The sequence below is a fragment of the Pseudonaja textilis genome, chromosome 8 (assembly GCF_049901715.1).
Source record: "Pseudonaja textilis isolate UNSWEBS1 chromosome 8, rPseTex1.2, whole genome shotgun sequence".
Lineage (NCBI taxonomy): Eukaryota > Metazoa > Chordata > Lepidosauria > Squamata > Elapidae > Pseudonaja > Pseudonaja textilis.
Window position 1 is genome coordinate 19,972,834 of NC_141997.1, and position 20,396 is coordinate 19,993,229.

The 20,396-nt window shown below is 36.3% G+C and overlaps 2 protein-coding genes across 3 annotated transcripts; both read right to left on the reverse strand.

The window, feature by feature from the left end:
* Positions 1–432: 432 nt before the first annotated feature.
* LOC113440808 (lysozyme g-like) lies at positions 433–5,789 on the reverse strand. Its single transcript, XM_026707439.2, has 5 exons — positions 5,660–5,789; positions 4,382–4,471; positions 3,022–3,218; positions 2,563–2,701; positions 433–884 (listed from the first exon to the last, which is right to left on the reverse strand). Exons 1-5 carry the CDS (start codon positions 5,742–5,744, stop codon positions 751–753), a joined length of 645 nt encoding a protein of 214 aa, XP_026563224.1. The 5' UTR covers positions 5,745–5,789; the 3' UTR covers positions 433–750.
* Positions 5,790–11,126: 5,337 nt separating this feature from the next.
* Positions 11,127–20,385, reverse strand: TXNDC9 (thioredoxin domain containing 9). Of its 2 annotated transcripts, none has more exons than XM_087938469.1 (5): positions 20,107–20,385; positions 17,286–17,507; positions 15,722–15,840; positions 14,261–14,515; positions 11,127–11,804 (listed from the first exon to the last, which is right to left on the reverse strand). In XM_087938469.1, exons 2-5 carry the CDS (start codon positions 17,472–17,474, stop codon positions 11,687–11,689), a joined length of 681 nt encoding a protein of 226 aa, XP_087794595.1. In that variant the 5' UTR covers positions 17,475–17,507; positions 20,107–20,385; the 3' UTR covers positions 11,127–11,686. The 2 variants fall into 2 exon arrangements, with proteins under 2 accessions (XP_087794595.1, XP_026563337.1); XM_026707552.2 differs by having other exon boundaries at positions 19,586–20,352.
* Positions 20,386–20,396: the final 11 nt, after the last annotated feature.

Here is a 20,396-nt window from a genome sequence, read left to right on the forward strand (position 1 = left end):
GATAGTGACTCCATGGAGAAGTCCATTTTGACTGTCTCCCAAAAGCAGTATTCCCCCAGATTTCTTTTAATGCCCAGTCTTTCAAAGCTAGTCCTTTCAGATTCCTCAACTTGGTTAGAGTCTGTGGAAATATAAATCCTATGCACAAGTAAGCCTCTACAGATGACATAAGTGCTTTACTTTGCAGCCTTGGCTTGTTCCATTGGTTGTCACATTCTTTTGTACATTCATTGTGCAGTTTTACCCTTTTCTAAGTGGGTGATTGAAAATATTTTCACATCTTTCCCCAGTTCACCACTAAGAATGACTCAGTAGATGCTGTAGTGTAGATGGGTTCTGTTGATTTTCTTCCACAAACTAAAGTTAAAAGGATATAATAGTGTGGCGGAACAGAGAGTGAAGAGGAAGAAAGTCTTATAATGGGAATACAAGATTTATTTATTTATTTTGTCATAAGATAACAGGTATAAGTATAAACATAGTTATGAATACATGAAATGGATACATATAAGAAAAATAAAAAGAAGCAATAGGACAGGAACGGTAGGCATGTTGGTGCGCTTATGCATACCCCCTTCATTCAAGCTTGCTTGCATGAAGTGTGATTGCGATCATAAAATAGCAATATAGCTTTATTTTCTGCAGAAATTGGCACAACTTTATTTTTTGTAGAATTTAGCATATAGATCTTGCTAATGTTACATACAAAATTTGGATAAGGCTGAAATGAGAGCATCTTGTTCTAGACTTTTAATATCCATTTGTTTTGTAAAACTTGGCTCTTGCAACAACATCATTGGCATAGTCATTCTTTGTAGTGCCTATATCCATTCGCTCATAGCTTTGGACATTTTTAGGTCCTGCATTGTAGGCTGAAATCCCACCTATCATTTAAAAAGTGAATGGACAAATAAAAGTTACATTAAGTACATAATGTAGACATTCCTCAAATACTAAAACAACTTACAAACTGAATCTAGATGGGATTAACCATACTCCTGATACAAAATAAGAATCTAGATTGGATTAACCATACTGCTGATACAAAATAAGTTAAATAGCTGATTAGAGGTAAAGCACAGTATTCAAGACAAAAGATTTTCTTTCTTTCTACTTAGTAGAAGTAAATGTTTTGGAATAATTTTGCCTGCAGTAATCTACAAATATGCCTTTGAAGGGCTTGTTTAAAATTATATATTCATTAGATTACTAATTCAACATTTTTAAAAAAATGCATAATTTCTATTCTTATCAGAAAGTTAAACAGAAGTTTTATTTAAATATACTAGAAGAGAGAAAATAATATTGGAAAATTGTATCTTCCTGAGAGATTGTGTGAATAGATCTTACTTCCCAAATGGTGCAAGGTAGGTCCTCTGTAGGAAGCTGGGCACTTTTTTGGAATGGTGATCTTCAGAAAAGGTAACTGATGCAAAATGTGAAGGGGTGGGGAGGAGGCCCAAGGATGTGGGACCCAGCAGGGCAGGAAGCAGATCCAAGTCTTGTGATACAGCTGGGCAGGAAGCAGGCCCAAAGCCTGTCAGGACCCACCTGGGCAGGAAGGTGTACAAGGTGTACCTTGGGTGGGGAAGGCCTGGTGCAAACCCTGTGTGAGCTGGGAAGGTGCTGCAAGCCTAGGCTTATGGCAGGCCTCCTGAGACACCCAACACTCTGCTTAATGACCCATACAATCATCAAAGACTGCAATAGAGAGAGCCAAGTTTGCAGTGATTGGGCAAGGCAATCAAATGGATGCTTTGCTTAATTGCAACAACTTATAATTGTAACACTGGCCTCAATTACGGTTGTAAGTTGAGGATTATCTGTAACTTAGTTTCTAATCTGAATTAAGTGAAAAAAAGTTCTTGTCCATCTTCAATATGACAAAATCTGATCTGAAGTTATCTGCTTTTGCAGTAGATTTCCAATTACTAACTACACATAGTCCCCAATTAACAACCATTCATTTAGTGGCAGTTTGAAATTACAGCAGCACTGAAAAAACTGACTTTGACCATTTTTCACACTTATCTGTTGAATATTCACAATGGTGAAATTATCAAAAATCAGATGTTTGACAACTGGCATGTATTTGTGAAGTTGCAGTGTCCCAGGGTCACCCTTTACAACCTTTTGACAAGCAAAGTCAATGGGGAATTCAGATTCACTTAACAAAAGTGTTACTAACTTAACAATTGCACTTAGCAACTGTGGCAAGAAAGGTCGTAAATTGAAGCAAATCTCACTTGCTGAGTCTTGCTTAACAATGAAAATTTGGGGCTGAGTTGTGGTTGTAAGTCAAGGCCACCTGTACTAGGTGAATAATAAAATAATAAAAAAGGATTGGTTGGTAACAAAAACTATTTTATCATAAATGAATGCAAAAGCATATATATTTCCTTTCTAAAGATCTCCTCTTTGGTTGGGAATTTTCCATTTTCTTCTCCAAACCAGAGAATCATCATCACTTGCTATAAATACTGAGTCACATTGAAAAATTATATGAAGGATCTGGACATAAAACAGATTCCATGTAGATTTTAGAAGAATGATGTTTCATACCTTTGAGTTGCTGTTCGTTTGTCCATGATGGAAATTTTATTTTTATCTCTTCTATCATGCTACAGAGAATGAGAGCCCCCTGATTAATATGTTCCTCACTGTCCCAGGTGCCAACTACTTTATGATATCTTTTATCCACCTGAAAAATGATTAAATGCTTTCAATTATTCTGTAATAATTATTGCTATGATTATGTTATACCGGGATAGTTCAGTTGCGTTGCAAGCTAATGATTAAAAAATACACATCAGTTACCAAAGAGATGTATAATCAGAACATGAGAAAGATACTATAAAGAGGGGAGCAGAGAGTATATTTAGGGAGAAATGGATTTTTTTCCCATTATATAAGGCTGTATTTTGCTTAGGGGCAATTATAATCACACCTTATAATTACTCCAGGATAGCTTTGCCTAGAGTTGTTGAGCATTGTTTCTTAATTTATAACAAAAGTCTTTACCTGCATTAATCCAAATCCATTTCCATGGTCACCCCAGCCATCATCTAGGATAGTTCCAGCATGTGATTCTCGAGAGATTATAGCAGCAATCACAGCTGCATCAATATTTGTTTTTTCGCTGACACGCTTAATCTTCATTTTATATTTCTCTAGATTGTTTAGGTCTTTCCTTGCAATTATTTTTGAAGCCTCAACCCCTTGCAGAGGGAAAAAACTAACATGAGAAATGTGCTTCTGATTAAAAATAACAGTTGGAATTAAACTAAATAAAACAATTCTTATGTTTAAGAATTTGATAGGAATAGGAAGCCCATCTCCATTATAATGGTCAATGTGTCACTGATATTGATGGGTTTATCAGTAACTTTGTTAAAAATTCTAGTTTCTGGAAAACTAAAGTACTTCATGGACATAGCCGTTGCTTTCTTCAAAACATTTTTTTTTCAGTTTCTCAATCTAATCCACACTTCCAGCAATGTTCAATTCTAGCATCTGAATTAACTACGTTGGAAGTTGTTCATTTTTGAAATTAAAGTAAATGCTGCCTCCTAGAAGCGCATCAAAGAGCTTACAGCTGATGATGTTACCTAGTTGGTTAATGAAGCAACCAAACCTAGAGAGCATCAAGGACACCATGGCCAATTTACTATAATGGTTAGGCTAGAAACTGGAAATACCATGTGTTCTAATCCTGCTTTAGACATCAAGCCAGATGGTGCCCTTGAGTGAGTCACTCTTAGAAAAAAGGCAATGGCAAACCGCTTCCAAATTCTTGCCAAGAAAACTGCAGGGATTTGTGAGTTAAACTTGACTTGAAGGCACACAAACACAAGATCATCAAATGCGTATTAAATTTATTGTGTAAGTGAAAACAGAAGCAGAACCAAAATAATATGATTACAGAAAGGACAGCAGCCAACAAGTAAGTGGTTCTTATGGCAAAAGTAAGGGTGGGGAAAAGGTTAAAGAGTAAAAACAAAAAAGCAAGTAGAATTAATCTTCAGAAACCATAGCAAGGACTACAGAATGGACCACAATGAAGAAATAACATTAAATGCCAAAGAAAAGTTCTCTCAATTCTCATTCCTAAGAGGAGACAGAAACCTTTAAGAATATGGTCCTATTGCTGTAGGTATATAATTGTGCAGTTATATATTTTGTTATAAAGCAAATCTAATCACTGTGTTTAAGCTATTTATATAGTTGCAATAAACATATTTTTTTCCAAAGAAGAAAAAAACAAGACTCTGCTCAGGAACATACAGACTTAAGAACAGTTACACATTGAACAGAAAAGAGAAAGAAAAAATATATCACATTGAATATATTATATTCAAATGTAGGTTATAGTTAATCTTACCCCCAAACTCCAAGCCTTCTTGTTTTCCAGTTTCAAGAGAAGCTCCAGTAGTATCCACATCCATTATGTTACCGTAATAAGAAGAACAAGCTGTTTATAGAGGCATTAAATTACTGTCTAGTCACAAAATGTATTAAGCAGTCTATTGGAAAGGAATTCTGAAGCTGACAATAATCAACATAACAATGCCCTGATCAAAATAAGTATATCTATATACTATTAAAACTCTTGTGTCTGTAACCTTTAACTGGATGAAATGGGGCAGGATAGAACAACACTTTGAATCAAGGTACCTCAAATGGGCTAACTTACAGAATATATGGCCTATGACTTCCATGGAACTGATATTTGGCAAATTTTATAAAATATGACATAAAAGTTATCAAAGTATTTTATGATATAATACAAAATGTCATAAAACATTTCATGTGATCAATTGCTGATGTTTTACCATACAGTTCAGCATGGACTATTTTCAAGGCAGAAACATCTCTGAATATATCTCTTTTCAAGTAATGTAGAAGCTCTGCCATTGTTGAAGACATTAAGACATCTAGTAAAGAAATAACTGAAACAATGAGCCAAAGTGTCACAGGTTGTCTAATTTCAAATGCTTGTGAAAAGATTAATGCAATCTCCATCACTAAGCTGAACAGCAAAATAGCCCACATTATATAGTAAATAATTGTGCTTAACAATGTTTAGAAAAGGAAAAAATAGGCATATCTTCATTCTACTTCTAGTTCTACTCTCTACCCATTAATTCAGTGGAATGGAAATGAATTAGGGCAGTTCCATAGCCGGTATAGTTTTTCTATTAATTTGGGGAATTATCAGAAAACCTGGAGATAAGGTTGGATCCTGCAGATTGAAGCTTGATGGGATTCGGTATGACACAATTTCACCTTCTTGATGGAGATCATGGATGTTGGAGTACTGAAAGCTTAAAAATAAACCTTTTCCATAAACTGAACCATTTTCCAACCCAGTAAGGGAGATTTACTTCATGCTACTGCTCCCAGTTGGCTATGGTTGCTAGGAATCATAACACTGCACTCTAAGAAGAATGGGCTGGGGGAGAGGGAAAGGAACTTAAAAGAAGGAAGCAAAAGTGTTAATGCTAGGTTCAAAATTAGCCATTAATGCCCACAACTTTATAAATACTTTTGGTAAAATTAGACCACAACATTAGCACACAAATGACTAGCTCTTTCCTAATCCCCACCCTGACCACAGCCTATCATCCTTTACATATTTTATAATAAATAAAATAAATACCTTCCATGATTCTCTGTTGTCTGCAGTCACTTTCAATACTGTGTTGAACAAAGAAAAGAAGGACATGTAGTATCACTTTCAACATTAATTTCTGTTAGCTGACTAAACAGGATGTTGGTTGCAACCCTTGGGAAATTACCTAATTACATTTCAGGAAAGTACCAAATCAAAGGGGATTGTCACATATCTGATTGATTGGTTTTCTTGGGATAACAGCAATGTTCATTGTACATATTTTTAGTTGCACAGATTTTTTGTTAATAGGACTCATTAATATTTAATTATTTGGAAAATTACTCTGAAAATAGATAGTATTCGATTGGAAAGTTTGGAAGTCAGGCTTATGCCAATTATGTAGTGATTGTTTTAAGGATTTTTCCAAACTTTAAACTGAATTTGACCTTCCCAAAGCACAGTGGCAGAATTTTCAATTTAACTGTGTTTTAATGCAGGGCTTGCCAAACTTTTGGACCTGAGGGACCATCAAGCTCATTATTTTAAATCCCGCTGTTGCAGGAAATTAAGAGACTCAGACCTTGGAATCCAAAAAAATAAGTTGGTTTTATTTGCGCAAACAGGTTCAGAATATTTTAGCCAGAACTATTTCTGAACCAATTTCTTATAGAACAGCACATGCCTATATACTTCTTCAGAAGGGGCAAAACACAGAAATATAACTTGTCAGTCATTCATTGGTTTCTTGAAACACAGCTTTCCCCCTCCCCTGTTGCTAGGCTAGGATGGCTGGATGTCACAAACCCATCTTGCTAAACTCCCTAGCTTGTGGTTTTGTTACAAGCGAGACAAGGTTTCTTGGCAAATATGACTTTGTGACTGGATCATCTGATCCTTGTGGTTTGGCTTTTCACACTTCTTGTTCTTTCTCTTGCTAATACCACATATTTCACTATCTATATTTCTCTAAAATTAATATATTTTTAATGTTCTGCCTTACCGCAGACCAGAAACGAGTCTTTGTGAGATTTGTCAGAATCTCTTGGAGCAGGATGCCTTGAAGGGTCCGAAAGGCACATTTCTGGCAGAGTTTGGGGGAGAGAAAGAAAGACTTCTGCTGCTTTCCTTGCGTGCAGCCAAAAGCAGCATAAGAAAGAAGAAGAAAGAAGTCCCCCCCCCTCCGCCCTTTCCCCCCTCCCCTCACTAGCGACACAAGCCTTGTGTTCCTGCAGGCCATGTGGGTGGTGCAGCCTTATGTTCTTGCACAGCCTGGATTAATTGCTTTGGGAGGTGCTTTGGGGGTGACATTTCTCTGCGGACCACAGAAATTTTCTCACTGACCAACAGTGGTCCCCGGACCACTGGTTGGCAACCACTGTTTTAATGTATGAGCCCTATGCTTTGGCCACTTCAAAGGCACCTCAAATGCTCTCCTGTGGAGAAAGTTTTCCTGTGGAAAACTTACATATCTTTATGTTTTGCAGACATTATTCTGGCAAGGCTTCCTCAGAGCATTAACAAATAAGGATCACCTTGCAGTATTCATAGATGTGGAATTTGAAGTCTGTTAGGTTGGTCAGTGACTGGAGATTTGCGGGGATAGAACACATCAAATTTGAACCATGCATACAATAACTGCATCACAGCACATGAAAGCAGTTGCATAAGAACCTTCATTAATGGCACAAAAACATGCTGCAGCTTATAAAAGCAACATTCAAGTATCTGCACCACATATTTACTAAGAACAACTACTCACCTTTCTTTCATCAAAAAGTACCGTGTTTCTCATATAATAAGGCCGGATCTTATTTTTCTTTTGAGCCCTGAAAAAATGGCTAGGCCGTCTTTTTGGTGGTGACTTAATTCCCCCCCCTTGCATCTTTGAGTGGGCAGGCGGCGATGGCTTGGATGTTGAACTTGACGTTGGTGGGGCACTTCGTATCGGGTCAACGCAGGCAGCACCATATCCAGGTGTGCAACAAAAGTACTTCCTAATGGCAAGCCCCTCCACCATTCCCCCCCATTTCACATGTTTTAATATAGGCCTTAATTTGGGGGGAGGGGCTTAATTTCATTTCATGCCTATAAAACATGCTGGGACTTCCTATTGGGGGAGGCTGTATTGTTGGAGAAACAGGGTATATATTTTGTTCTGAAGCATATTATCTCTGGTATGACATCCATGGAATATGCTGGACTTCGATAATCATTCCAAGGTGGGGACTTAGATACAAACTGAAGAACTGAAAGACACTGCGTGGACCACAAGGGCATGTATAACAAATAGGTCAGAATCTGCCAGCAAATTACTCCAGCCAGTAGACATGACTATAAAAGGTAAAGGAGTTGCTGCAGGTTTTACTCAGCTAGTTGTAGCCAACTCGGGGGTGGGTGGGCGTCTATGACAATTCGCCATGACTAACTCGCCACGGCCAACTCACTACAGCCAACTTGCCACAGGACAAAAGTTACACTAATATCAAAGAATTGGTGGAATAGAATCATTAAAGAAAGGATGCAAATGGAGGGACAGAATGAAATGTGAATAACAAAAATTAATTGTTTTATTCATTTTAAATAATTAAATTGAATTGTTAAATTGTCCCACACAAGTTGGCCATGGCAAGTTGTCCTGCAGCAAATTGGCTGCAGCTCATTGGTTGCAGTGAGTTGTCTTCAGTTCCAGAGGAGTCAAAATGCCAAGTTCTTGGCTTCAGTTGGCTTTTCCCCCATTTTGCTTTTGTATGAAAAGTATGAGAGAATTTGTATTTCCACATTATCTTGAGGTGAGCCGATAATTTTCACTCTTCCTTAGCATTTCTTAGAATTCTTCACAATTGTATTAAATATTTCCTTCCAGTCCTTGAGCCCACTACGGTGTCCATGCAATACGGCAGACTGCCAAGTGCCCAAATTTTGTTCACTTGGGGGACTGCAACAGATGTAATTTCAAAAGTGGGTTGTAAGTTTTGGGGAGATCCATCATAACTTTGATCAAGGACTACCTGTATAGGATTTCATTCTTGTAACCCCTAGCTTGCATAAGGCCAGCTCCGCAACAGTTTCTGCCTGAGTAGATATTGAAGTAAGATTCCCTGTTGTTTCATGTGATGGCTATGTCTGTTAAGCAGTTTGTTAGCAGGAAACTACATAAACAGGCCTGGTTTAGCTTTCCTTCCTTTTCCTGGAAAGCTTTTATATAGGACTGGAAGCAAAATGGCTCTTGGTTTTTGGTTTTTTGAATGGGATGTTCTGATGAAATTTCTGGTATGCTTTGCACTGTTCCATTTGACCAGGGAGTAGTGTTATGATGGTATAACATGATAACATGGTAATTTTAATGCAAGACAGTTAAAGACGGCAATTGGTAGATAATTCTGGCTTGTTTCTTTTACTAAAAATCACCAGCCGGCAACGAACACCAGACATTCCTCAGCATCTGAAGGGCTATGTTAGCCTTTTGAAGTAGAATTAACAAAATCTTGTAAAAGTGTTTTTCCCCCTTCTTTCCTTTTGCTCTCTGGAAAACTAAGAAGGGTCCCTTCTGAAATGTTTCCCATACCCTCCCTCTTTTGTGGGCTGAGATCTCTTTTATGTTGTTTGTCCACTAAGCGGATCTTCTTGGCTGATATAATTATAGGGAAAAAGAACTGCACTTTAAAATGGAAATTATATAAAAAGTCTTATTTTTATTTAAAATGAAATATCAAACAATTAAACACAAAGAAGTTGGAGGATGACAGTAAATATATCCACATATGGTTATGAACTAAAAAATGGTTTTAATGTATATCATCAAAGGCTTATTCATCATCTTAATGATTGTAAATTTTGAATTACAGGCAAAATATTTTTAAATAAAAAATGGTTGTAATATGACCCAGAAATCCTGTACAAAAGTTTGTAGCATTTCTGAAGATGGCTCCTTCTAACTACCTCCTTGAAAATTCATTTAATTTGGTGATGAGTGGGCTTTTATGTGCACTCAGAAAAGCCAATCATATCAAAGAAAGAGATTTATTTTTCTTGAACTGGTTTGGATAATCAATAATCTATAAAAAAAAAATTAAAATTCAGGGAAATACTGCTGCCTAAGATCCAGCTTTTTTTAACCATGATAAATAATAACCATGCAATGGCATCAGAAGTAGTGTACAGGGTACTTAAGATTATAGAAGAAATTAACTCTGCAAAGGTCTTGACTACAGCTACTGTAGAAGGGGCATTTTTACAGATAAGATACTTGCAAGTTTAAAAGATTAGTGAAAAAGCAAAATGTGGAAGATACCAGTCAATTATTAGATTGTGTTACAATGACTACTGTAAAATCCACATCTCCAGAGAAGCAAGTATATTTAGCTTGAACCTTCAAAGCGCTGTCACTGGCCAGGACTAGACCATTCCTTTTCCAAATGGCAACAGATGTACAGGTGGTTTCAGTTTACTATGACTATAGGGATGCTGCAAGTCATAACTGTGAAATATAATTGTGAAAAATGGTCATAAGTGCTATTGTAACTTTGAACAGTCACTAAACAAACTGTTGTAAGTTGAGGACTACCTGAATTTAATCTACCAGCTTAATGTTCCAAGCCATGCCTCATTTAGTCTTTTGTTGTAATGTCTCAGCCATAACTATAAAAAGTAACAAATTGAGAAAAATGAAGTAATCTCTAGGGAGACATAAAACATTTTAGGATTATAATACTCAGAGTATTAGTTTAACGTAATGTAATTGAACACCACAAAACCAATTATTATTAAGGATTACTATTATTAACCTTTTAAGGCAGTTAAGTTTTATAACTATTCTGGAAACAATGGTTTATAAAATGAGAATCAGATGCTCTGACCCGCACTCAAACATGTTTTCCTAGTTGAAAGCCATGGGTTATTTATTTCTCTCCCACTGCCTTGTATCTCTGTCCTGTGGCTTTCCTCATTAACTTCTCATGCTTTCTTTTTGTCATTTGAGAAAGTAGTGTGACCATCGATGCCTTCCAACATTTGAAGAAAGCAAACAGAAGCTTAAATGTGATTCCAAAACTATGGCATGATTTTACTTGTAGAAGGTTTATTACCTCCATTTATGCTTTACCCAATGTCTTTATCTTTCATAGAAGACATTCTATAAAGAAATTTAAATTCCCATTTTCTTTCCTTTTGGGGAAGATAGTTGCAGTAATCTCGTGCCCTGCAGCAATTGTTATTTGATTGGTTGCCAATAGAATGGAAAGTTCCCATGTTTACTTTAATCTGTGGCTTTTAAGTTCCTGTGACACTTAATTTTTCTAAGGCAAAATTTGTAGGTGGAAAATATTTAAATGTGATATATAGGAAAATATTCTTTTACCTACCGGGTTGTCAAAGTTCTACAGGATTGTTAATATTTCAAAAAGCTGTGCCAGGAAATGTGTATATTAGTGAAGAACAACAATGCAAGACAGTGTATTAACCTGTATTCATATGAGTTTAAACATCTCAAATTTTCCTGTGGTTTGTTTAAAAAAAAAAAGCTGTCCTTCAAGCCTCAGAATTTTAGTTCAGTATATTTGTCATGTAGTATTTATTGCTAATTCAGCTCTAACATGCAGTGTACACAGCTGGCAAAATGAATTTAAAGAAAAACTACAGGAATTTTATAATATGTAGTGCAATGAAGTTAAGAGCATGCACAGTCACAGTCATGGTATTATTAGAATGACTTTTATTAATGCACTACTTCAAGAATAGTTTAAATAACAATTCTTGACAGAAGTCTTTCATTAATAACTTAATGGTAAATGGTATAAATTTTAAGATGCAATTTAAGAGAGCTATTGTTAAATCAAGAAAATGTTAAAAGTAATCTCTCATGTTACACAGTTTAAAAGGGTTCAAATTTCTTTACTAAGAAATTATTTCCTAGGAGAAAGAAATATTTAAGATTTCCTTTCATGAGCTCTATAAAACTGTTAGAAAATGAGTGTCATGTGCAAATGTTCTGAAAGCAAACAGCTGTATAAAACATTCCTAAAAATGTATCAAACATAAAAGAAAAATGGTTTACAAATATTTGTATCATGAATTCTAATCTTCATCAGAATCTGAATCATATTTCTTTCCTCTGATTGTTTTCTTATCCAATTTTGTGAAAGAGGTTCCAAACTTCTTTTGGCTTTGGAAAGGCGGCTCCATTAGGTTGCCACTAAAAAAGAAGAAATGACTAATATAAATATCCTTAAGGTAACAGCTGTCTGAAAAACCAGTTTATTAGACATATCCGGCAAAACACAAATTGGAAGTACAATTGTCTGAAGCCAACACTCCCTGCTCCCAGGTCATTACATCAAAAAAGGGATACATTATTTTACTTCATGAATCTCTTAGCATTATAGTAAACATTTTAAACAATTAACAGGCATGATAAAAACATAAGCCATGCCCTGCCGGATTGAATGTAATCAATTGGTCCACACAGTGGCAAACGATCTTATTTTTCTTATAAAATGGCACCCAGAAACTAGTTAATTTTTGTTCGGGGACTGTTATTGCTGTTGTCTTTCAGTAGATTAGGGAAAGATGTTGAAGATTTGGAGTAGTATTTAGGATGTTTGACAACTGAGACTGATTTGACAATCAAAGTGATGAGGAAACTTTGAATATGGTTGGATTGATGGTTGGAAGTGGAGACAGTAGGCAAAAGAAAAAGATACTGAACAGAGAAAAATAAACCTGAATGGGAAGAACACTGGAATTAAAAAAGGAACTTGATTGGTGGCATTCAAACTCAGGATTGTTTCAAGAAAATGAAAGAGAGCAAAAAACGATAGCAGAATTATGTGTGACTGGAAATTTATTTCAGGTTTCCATATTTATGAGCCTCTAGTCAAAATTGATGGCCTTGGATATAGGCTGCTTTTGACAAATGTTAGTTTTGTTTTGAATAAAATCTCATTCAGACATCATATGGTGATGGATAAATGGGCATGTATTAACGAAACCTGATTGGGCAGTGATGAAACAAATAGCTTTGTGAGAAATTTGCCCTCCTATATCTCAGGTCCATCAACAGATGCAATGTTGTGTCTGGAGTGATGGTGGCAATGACTGTGCATGGAATGTTTGCTATGACTAGATGTGTTGCTCTGCTGATACTTGGACTAGAAAAGAATTATTTGAATAACTTTGGGTCAGACCTATCTATGGAACAGAAACAGTACAGATGGCTTTGGAGGATTTGCATTGGGCTCTTGAAGGCGGGAGGGTGCCCCTCTTTGTCGTATTGAAACTTATACAGCTTTTTATACCATTGCCCATGGTACTTTACTGGACTGCCTACAAGGCCTGGGGGGACCATTTCATGGTGGTTCCACTCCTACTTTAGTAGGAAGGGATGGTCAAACATTTGACTGACTTATCCATGATACTTTTGAATATCTACAAGAAGCCCCCAGAAATCATCTGCTGGTCAGACATGAAGTATATGTTGATAATACTCAAATATGTTAATACACAAATATGCTCAGGTTGAACTGGAGATGCAATGGAAATCCTAGACCAGAGTCTGAAATGTCAAGCATTTGGAAAATGTTCATACTTAATCCAAGAAAGATGGAGTTACTTTTTGTTCAGAACAATTCCGATTTGAGAATTAAGTAATTCCCAGTATTACTTCTGGACAAGACTTCCTTTAAAGGAGTTGGGCTGAAATTTTGGGTTATTTTAGCAGTTGCTAGTGGAATAACAGGTGGGAACATGACTTAGCCTTACCTAAAAGGCTAGTGCATCAGTTGTGATCCTACGTGAACTAGGATGCTTTGTCCAGAAACTGATAGACTGCCTTTGGAAACCATTTGAAAGCTGCAGCCAGACTGTGAGTGGCTGTTATGAAAATATTACATATATTATCCAGTTGCTGCATTGGTTACCAAAAGGCTGCCACGTTCAGTTGGAATAATCAGTTTTGACAATATATCTTGGCTCCAGGGTATCTTAGGGACTATCTCCTCTAATGAAAGTGATCTAGTTCTAGTTCATATATGCATGCAAGGTCTTTTCCCTTGAAGTCTTTACTGAATGTAGATCTAAATGCTGGGTGCTGGCCAGTGGTGGGATTAATTTTTTTTTTACTACCGGTTCTGTGGGCGTGGCGTGGCTTGGTAGGTGTGGCAGGGGAAGGATATTGCAAAATCCCCATTCCCTCCCCATCCCACTGACCTGCTTTCCAGCTCCATTCTCCTGTGCAGGGCAACCAAAGGAGACCCAGCAGATCAGCTGGGACTCAGGAGGCAGAGAATAGATGGGGGCGGGGCACAGTCAGAAGTGGTATTTGCCGGTTCTCCAAACCACTCAAAATTTCCGCTACTGGTTCTCCAGAACTGGTCAAAACCGGCTGAATACCACCTCTGGTGCTGGCCCATTGTATAGGCTCTCTGTAAACTGGCATATCTGGTATTGGATATAGACATATGAACTAGACATAAAAATCATATATAAAAGGTATATATTTTATAAAAGATATAAAAATATTTGTAATACATTAGGTAACATTCATAAATCAGGGAAGCCTAAAATGATTTAATATAATATCATTCACTACTTTGCCAGGAAGATATTTTTATATTAAGTGTATTATATAACAGTAAGATTCATTTTATTTACCTGTACTTGATGATATCTGCACAACCCAATCTCCATTCTAAAGTTTCTGTGGTGAATTCATCTGTGTTGCCAAGATCAGTAAATCCAACAACATAATCTTGAGTTTTTCCATCTTTTACTAGTGCTAATGTGGGAATTATCTTGATGCGAAGTCTCTCACAAAGAAATGGTGATTTTTCAACATTTAACTTGATAAACTTAGTCTCAATATGCTTTTTTGCAAGTATTGTTAAATGCTTATCAAATATTAAACATCTGAGGAAAAATAAACATTTAATATATTAAATAGTGAAATATCAAGTCATCTCTTGCTTTCTAATTCAAGTAAAGCTGTGCAAAGCATTTGAATTATGCTTTCATTTTTCTGTATATATAGTTGCTTCACCAGCAGGAACAGCTGAAATGTTTTTTTATACATGTATGCATATAAATGCATATATGTCTGGAAAACCCTTTGAATGAGCCAAGTGAATATGGTTATTTCAACATTTTCAAGAGAGGCACTTCAGGAAGGCCCCTTCAAATGCTTTCCACCATCTAAAAATACTACAAGTGCTAGTTGAAGTGTGCTTTCATGTTTTGCTATGCCAATGATAATATAGTCATGGAATCAAAGTTAAAATGGACTTGTAAGTAATCTAACCCAAATCCCTTTTTCTGTAAAGAAATCTATTAAACCATCCCTGAAAGCCTGTCATCCTGTCCATTTGAAAAAGAGTGAAACAAGGTCCATTATTGTTCTAGACACAATATTCTGCTATTTAAGATCTTATACAGATATAATTAAACATTAAAATCAGCGTGTAAATAAATTATCAAGCACATACCCAAAATGTATTTTTAAATTCCTTTTCATTTTGACTTGGGGAGCTGATACTATGAAAAATGCAACACTTGGATCTGAAAGGTATCTCAGGTTATTGCCATCAGGTTTTCCAATAAATCTGTCAGATAATTGTCCTTAGAGTCACTGAACTGTTTCCTATCTTCAGCAAACCATTATCAACTTCCTTGAATATTATTTGGAATGATATGGAGATCCAATATATTATATTCAACAAACAATGGCTAAGCAAATAACCATATTATGAACGCAATTACAATTATGACCAGAAATTTCCAGTTGGTTTTATAAAGGGCTCCTAAATTTAAAAATATGGCAATTCAATTCATTAACCTGAAAGGAATTTCAAATTAACAGTGAGATTTATTTCTGAATAACCACTATAGTGTTAGTAATATTGAATGGGAACAATAATAACAGTTGCCATTCAGCAGACCCTATGTGATTTATGTTTTTATTGAGGAATAATGGTTCTTCCCATGCCTAGGTTATAATACGAACACTGATTCACTTTAAGAGGTTACATTGCTAAAAAAAATACACTAACTCAGTCCGTACTAGAAAAAGTTTCCAATTTTTCTGAGATTTCTTCAACTAATAATTTTAGCGAGGATTACCTGAAGGTTGAATCTTTATAAAAATGACAGACCACATTTTTGCTCCCTTTCACTTCTTGAAAAAAATCTCGCTCACTGGGGATTTCTTGGTATTCTCCATGTCCTTTCGAAAGCCATTCCTATTAATAAGAATACAAAGTTTTATCATTCCAAATTCATTCCATAAGATTATAATTCTACCGTTATTCCATGAGGACAAGTTCTACTATGTCTAAGCTTCATCTGATGAATCCAAAACCTAACCTCAAAATTACACTGGTGGTAATTTTAGCATTTCTTACATGCTTTGAAGTTGGTCAACATTAGTTCCAAATGAATCATATACTTAAATAAAAACATTTATTATAAACCATTTCCATAAATAAAAGGACTAGAACAGAAAGTCTGTATTCCAAAAGTAAATGAAATTTTAATGGTTAATACTCTAATACGAAGTAAATTTCCAGTGAAATTATGCATATATTTATTCTAACCTGTCCACCAATTATGTCCAGGAATTACACCGGGTTGTAACAATGCTGTATTTAGAGTCATTTAATTAGTCAAAAATATCTGTATTTCAAAATTCACATCCACACTGGAATTCTTTAAGCTATTTTAGTAATATAGGACCTGCAATTACTTAGTTTAAATTTGAGTTACATTGCAAATGTAAATTAAATCAGATTCACTTTTCTACTTGATCTTTATTTTTAAAACTGTGGCCTCCTGCATACTACTCAAGCTCAAAGGTAACCATTTGGCTCCCAAAAACTTTCTTTAGCAGAAAACACTCAATGCTGCCTTTCATAAAGATTTGTAATTACTCTTGTGTATATTCCTCAGTTTTCTATATCACAAAACTTACTGATGTTGATAATTGTAATGACTCCAGAAGTCCTAAAATATGTATGGACTGATGTATTTGGGCACAATATTGTTTTACATCCACTATATGAAAAATAATGAACGGACAATTTTGGCTTTAGTAAGAATTGTTCAACACTTGAAGAATCTGTCAGTCAATGTCAAAAGAATTCAGGAAGCTGAAATGTTATAGTAGCTAGTCCTATGTCTGACTATAGGGAATCAGGTAGTCTAAGTCAACAGGGGTTTCTCCCAGTGTGCATAGGACTATATCCTGAGGCAATTCATACTTGTGTGTTTCACTGAATCTCTTAAAGTACTTTAGATTAAATTTGCAAAGATTGATTGTAAGACTGTAATGATAAACATATGAATGTTGACTAAAACTCAGATTTTAATGGAATTTACTAATTCACTATTTAATTTTGCTTCATCTCAAATCTCTGCGACTGGAAACAAGCTAATATTTGTTAACTTCATCTCTTTATGCATTAGTGCAGGCCTGTTAAATTGGCAGCATGTGGGCCAGATGCATCATGTGCAGGCCACGCCCACCTCAACTCTGCAAAGGCAAAAAAAATTGCGATACGTCACGTGACACAATTGAGTTTGACACATGTGCATTAGTGCAATAAGAGTGGTCTAGTTTGTAGAGATATTCCAAGATTATAAATGCAGTACAGGAGAAGGGATTTAGACTCTTATATTTGTCAGTTACCTGTTTTTGTTGCTGAGCTTTCTTCAAGCCTTCAAGCCTTCTTCGTTTGAGAAGTTCCAGTTCATCTTCATCCATGTGGTCCAATTTTTGTATTTCAGCATCAAGCTGTTCTTCTAAAATCTTAGATGTCTGAAGCATCGGAGCTTCCAGGGCTTTGGAAAATACATCAACAGAAGTATCTGCATCCATTTTCTTTTCAAATTAGCAGCAGACACATTAAACCTGAAAAATGAAGTAGATTTTAAGTTAGAACCAGACAGATTGAAAATATATTTATTATAATAACAATTGTATACATAATGGAATTTGAAAGCAGATTCAGAAGAGCGATAAAATATTTAATTGAAAAGATGACTGCAGTTGATTCTTTCGCTATAGTTAAATAGTGGTCACTGACAGAAGGATTGTTGACAGCATACATTTTATTCTGATTATTTGGTTTAAGCCTTGTATGGAGGGGGGAGTTGTTATACATAGAGGCACAGAGATTGATATCTGAACCATTTTTATTATTAGTCAGCATTTTAAATATATCTTCTCTTAAGTGAGGATTACTAAAGTAATATTCTAATTTGGTACACTTGTGATGAGAAATGCTGTAGTGGATTATCTGGTACTTCGCATTGGAGCATAATCTAGGTCCATTTCTACTTTATAATGGGCAACATACCCTTGAAACTGTAAGTAGATAGGAAAACATACAGTACAAAATTTCAAGTCCATCTGGACCAGATCAGTCTTTAAATAATTTAAGAATCTGCTTTGACAAATTATCAATCATTAATACCGTACTCTAATTACAGAATTGGGTTCAGAATGAATTCATTCTGAATATATAATTCTCAAAACACATTGAGCAGGAAATTATGACCATTCTTATTCTTTCTAACCATGAATAAAAGGCAAGTTTCTCTCTCCACAAAGAAAAAGAAGAGTAATCTTGTGTTGGGAGGAAAGAAACCAGTGTTTTTCCATTACCAGATCACTGATCAGGAAGAGCAAGATTTTGGAGGAGAGGCAAGGATACTATCTGGACCGTGGAAGCTTTTTTTTTTTTTTAAACCAATATTCCCTTTGCCATTGTTGGTAAATAGAAATTTCTTTCTGATGGAATCTAATTCTACGTTTAACAATGAGTAACATGGACTTGCAAGTTTAGACATAAGCATGTAGTAACAAGATGTGAAATATATCAAATAGCATTGGATTATCTAATTAAAGTGTTAACTAGAACATTTGTTTAGTAAATGAAAAAAATTCTAAAATAATACCAAATGCTCTCTTGAAAATAAAAAGAATCATGTGGCATACAAACAAGAAACTATATCAGAAATAAAACTAGTATCAGAAAGAAATGAAAATGTAGCATTGACATAAAACCACAGTAAAAGAATCTATCTGGAGATAACTTACCAAATATATAAAGATCCTGAAGCGAATATGTTAAGAATGGCAAAATGATTGCTTTTCAGTTATATCTTATAATAATGGATTGTGATACCAATATAACATACAGTATTATTGTTGCTAAATTAGGCAAAAGCTAAATCAAAATATGCACACAAAATGTTTCATTTATTGCATCCAAAATATTCATAATTGAATTCAGAATAAATCTCATGTATACTACAAGAAAATAGCAATTCCTAAATGTATGTTTCTTACTCTAGAAAAGAAATTCAGCAAAGCAGGATAATATTGTAAACCTTTTTTCATTAATATAAGATATTTAATCAAACTTTAAATTACAAATCTCTCTCATAGGCACTATCTTAGAAAAGATATCTTATTCTTCATAACACAAATGTCTCCATTGCATTGATATTTTTTAACTATAATTTTCATAAACCACTTTTAACAATGAAAAATTAAAGGGGAAAACTTTACTACATTCACCTATTTTGCTTTGCAGTCAGTGTCCCATTTACAATTTAACAACATACAAATTTTGAGTGACCTTTGTATTTTTTTTTTCCAAATACGGATGTCCCCAATAGTTGGGATGGCTGTTTTGTGAGGACATCATGCTTCGTATTCTGGAAATACGATTTCAATTAAGAAGATCTGAAATATCATGATGTAGAAAAAGCAATTTCTGCTAGGGACGATAAGGAAAATATACTTATCCGTCCAAAGCTGACACCTAAATCTAAAAGCAACAGAGATGCATCCAACCCACTCCTCGTTTATTACATCAGCAGCAAGGCTTTCCAAAAGAAACACGAAGACATAAACACCGTTTATTTGTATCGTTTCGAGACCCAGGCAACCAAACAGTAACGATTCGGCTCGATACTTACTAGTTAGAAATCGAAAGGCCAACAAAGGAACGCTCCTCAGCGTAGACAAACCACAAAAATCTCTCCCTGAGCCTCTGTCGCCCAACCGGCCTCCCCAATGAGCCTCCAAAGGAGCCCCCAATGCACAACGACTTGGCGCAGCAAATAAACCTGGTCACCCCGGGTGTCCCGCGCATGCGCCTCTAACGTCTCCGACGCGTCCTGAAGACGTTTTATTGTTGACGCAGCAGTCACCTGTCAGAGGCCACGATCCCTTCTGCGCTTGCGTCGTGCGCTTATCCTTTGCTTGAATACCAGGGAGCGGGATGGCTGCTTAGCGGCTTTACTTTCACGTTAATTAACGACTTACGATTAAAAGTCTCGCTCGAGCGAGGGGGATTCATAAGAAAAAGCAATGCTTCCTGCAGCACATACCGTCCCGAGTCGCGCTAATTCCGTTAGCTTGTAATAAGCCACATAAGACCTTGCAAGACCCAACGCTTGGGTGCCCCCCCGCCATCTCGTTAACACCCGGATCCCACCTCGGGATGGCTCTCAGCGAAGGGTGGCGCTTTAACGGGGCCTTTCCGCCGCTGAGGCGCCGAGCGCGCTCGGTCCACCCCGGTCGTTCAAGGGACGGACGCGCCCCAGTCCTGCGTTCAAGTTCATCTTCAATACGGGCCCAACTCAGGCGCTCGTCTGCTGTTCATCCTCCGTCCAGAGGAGGCGGTCGCCGCAGCCGGAAGCTCCTGGCGAGGCGACCTGCTTCTCCTGCGCGCTGATTGCCCGCCTGCCGCGTGCCAGGGGGCCAGAGGTGAGGCGCCTGCGCACA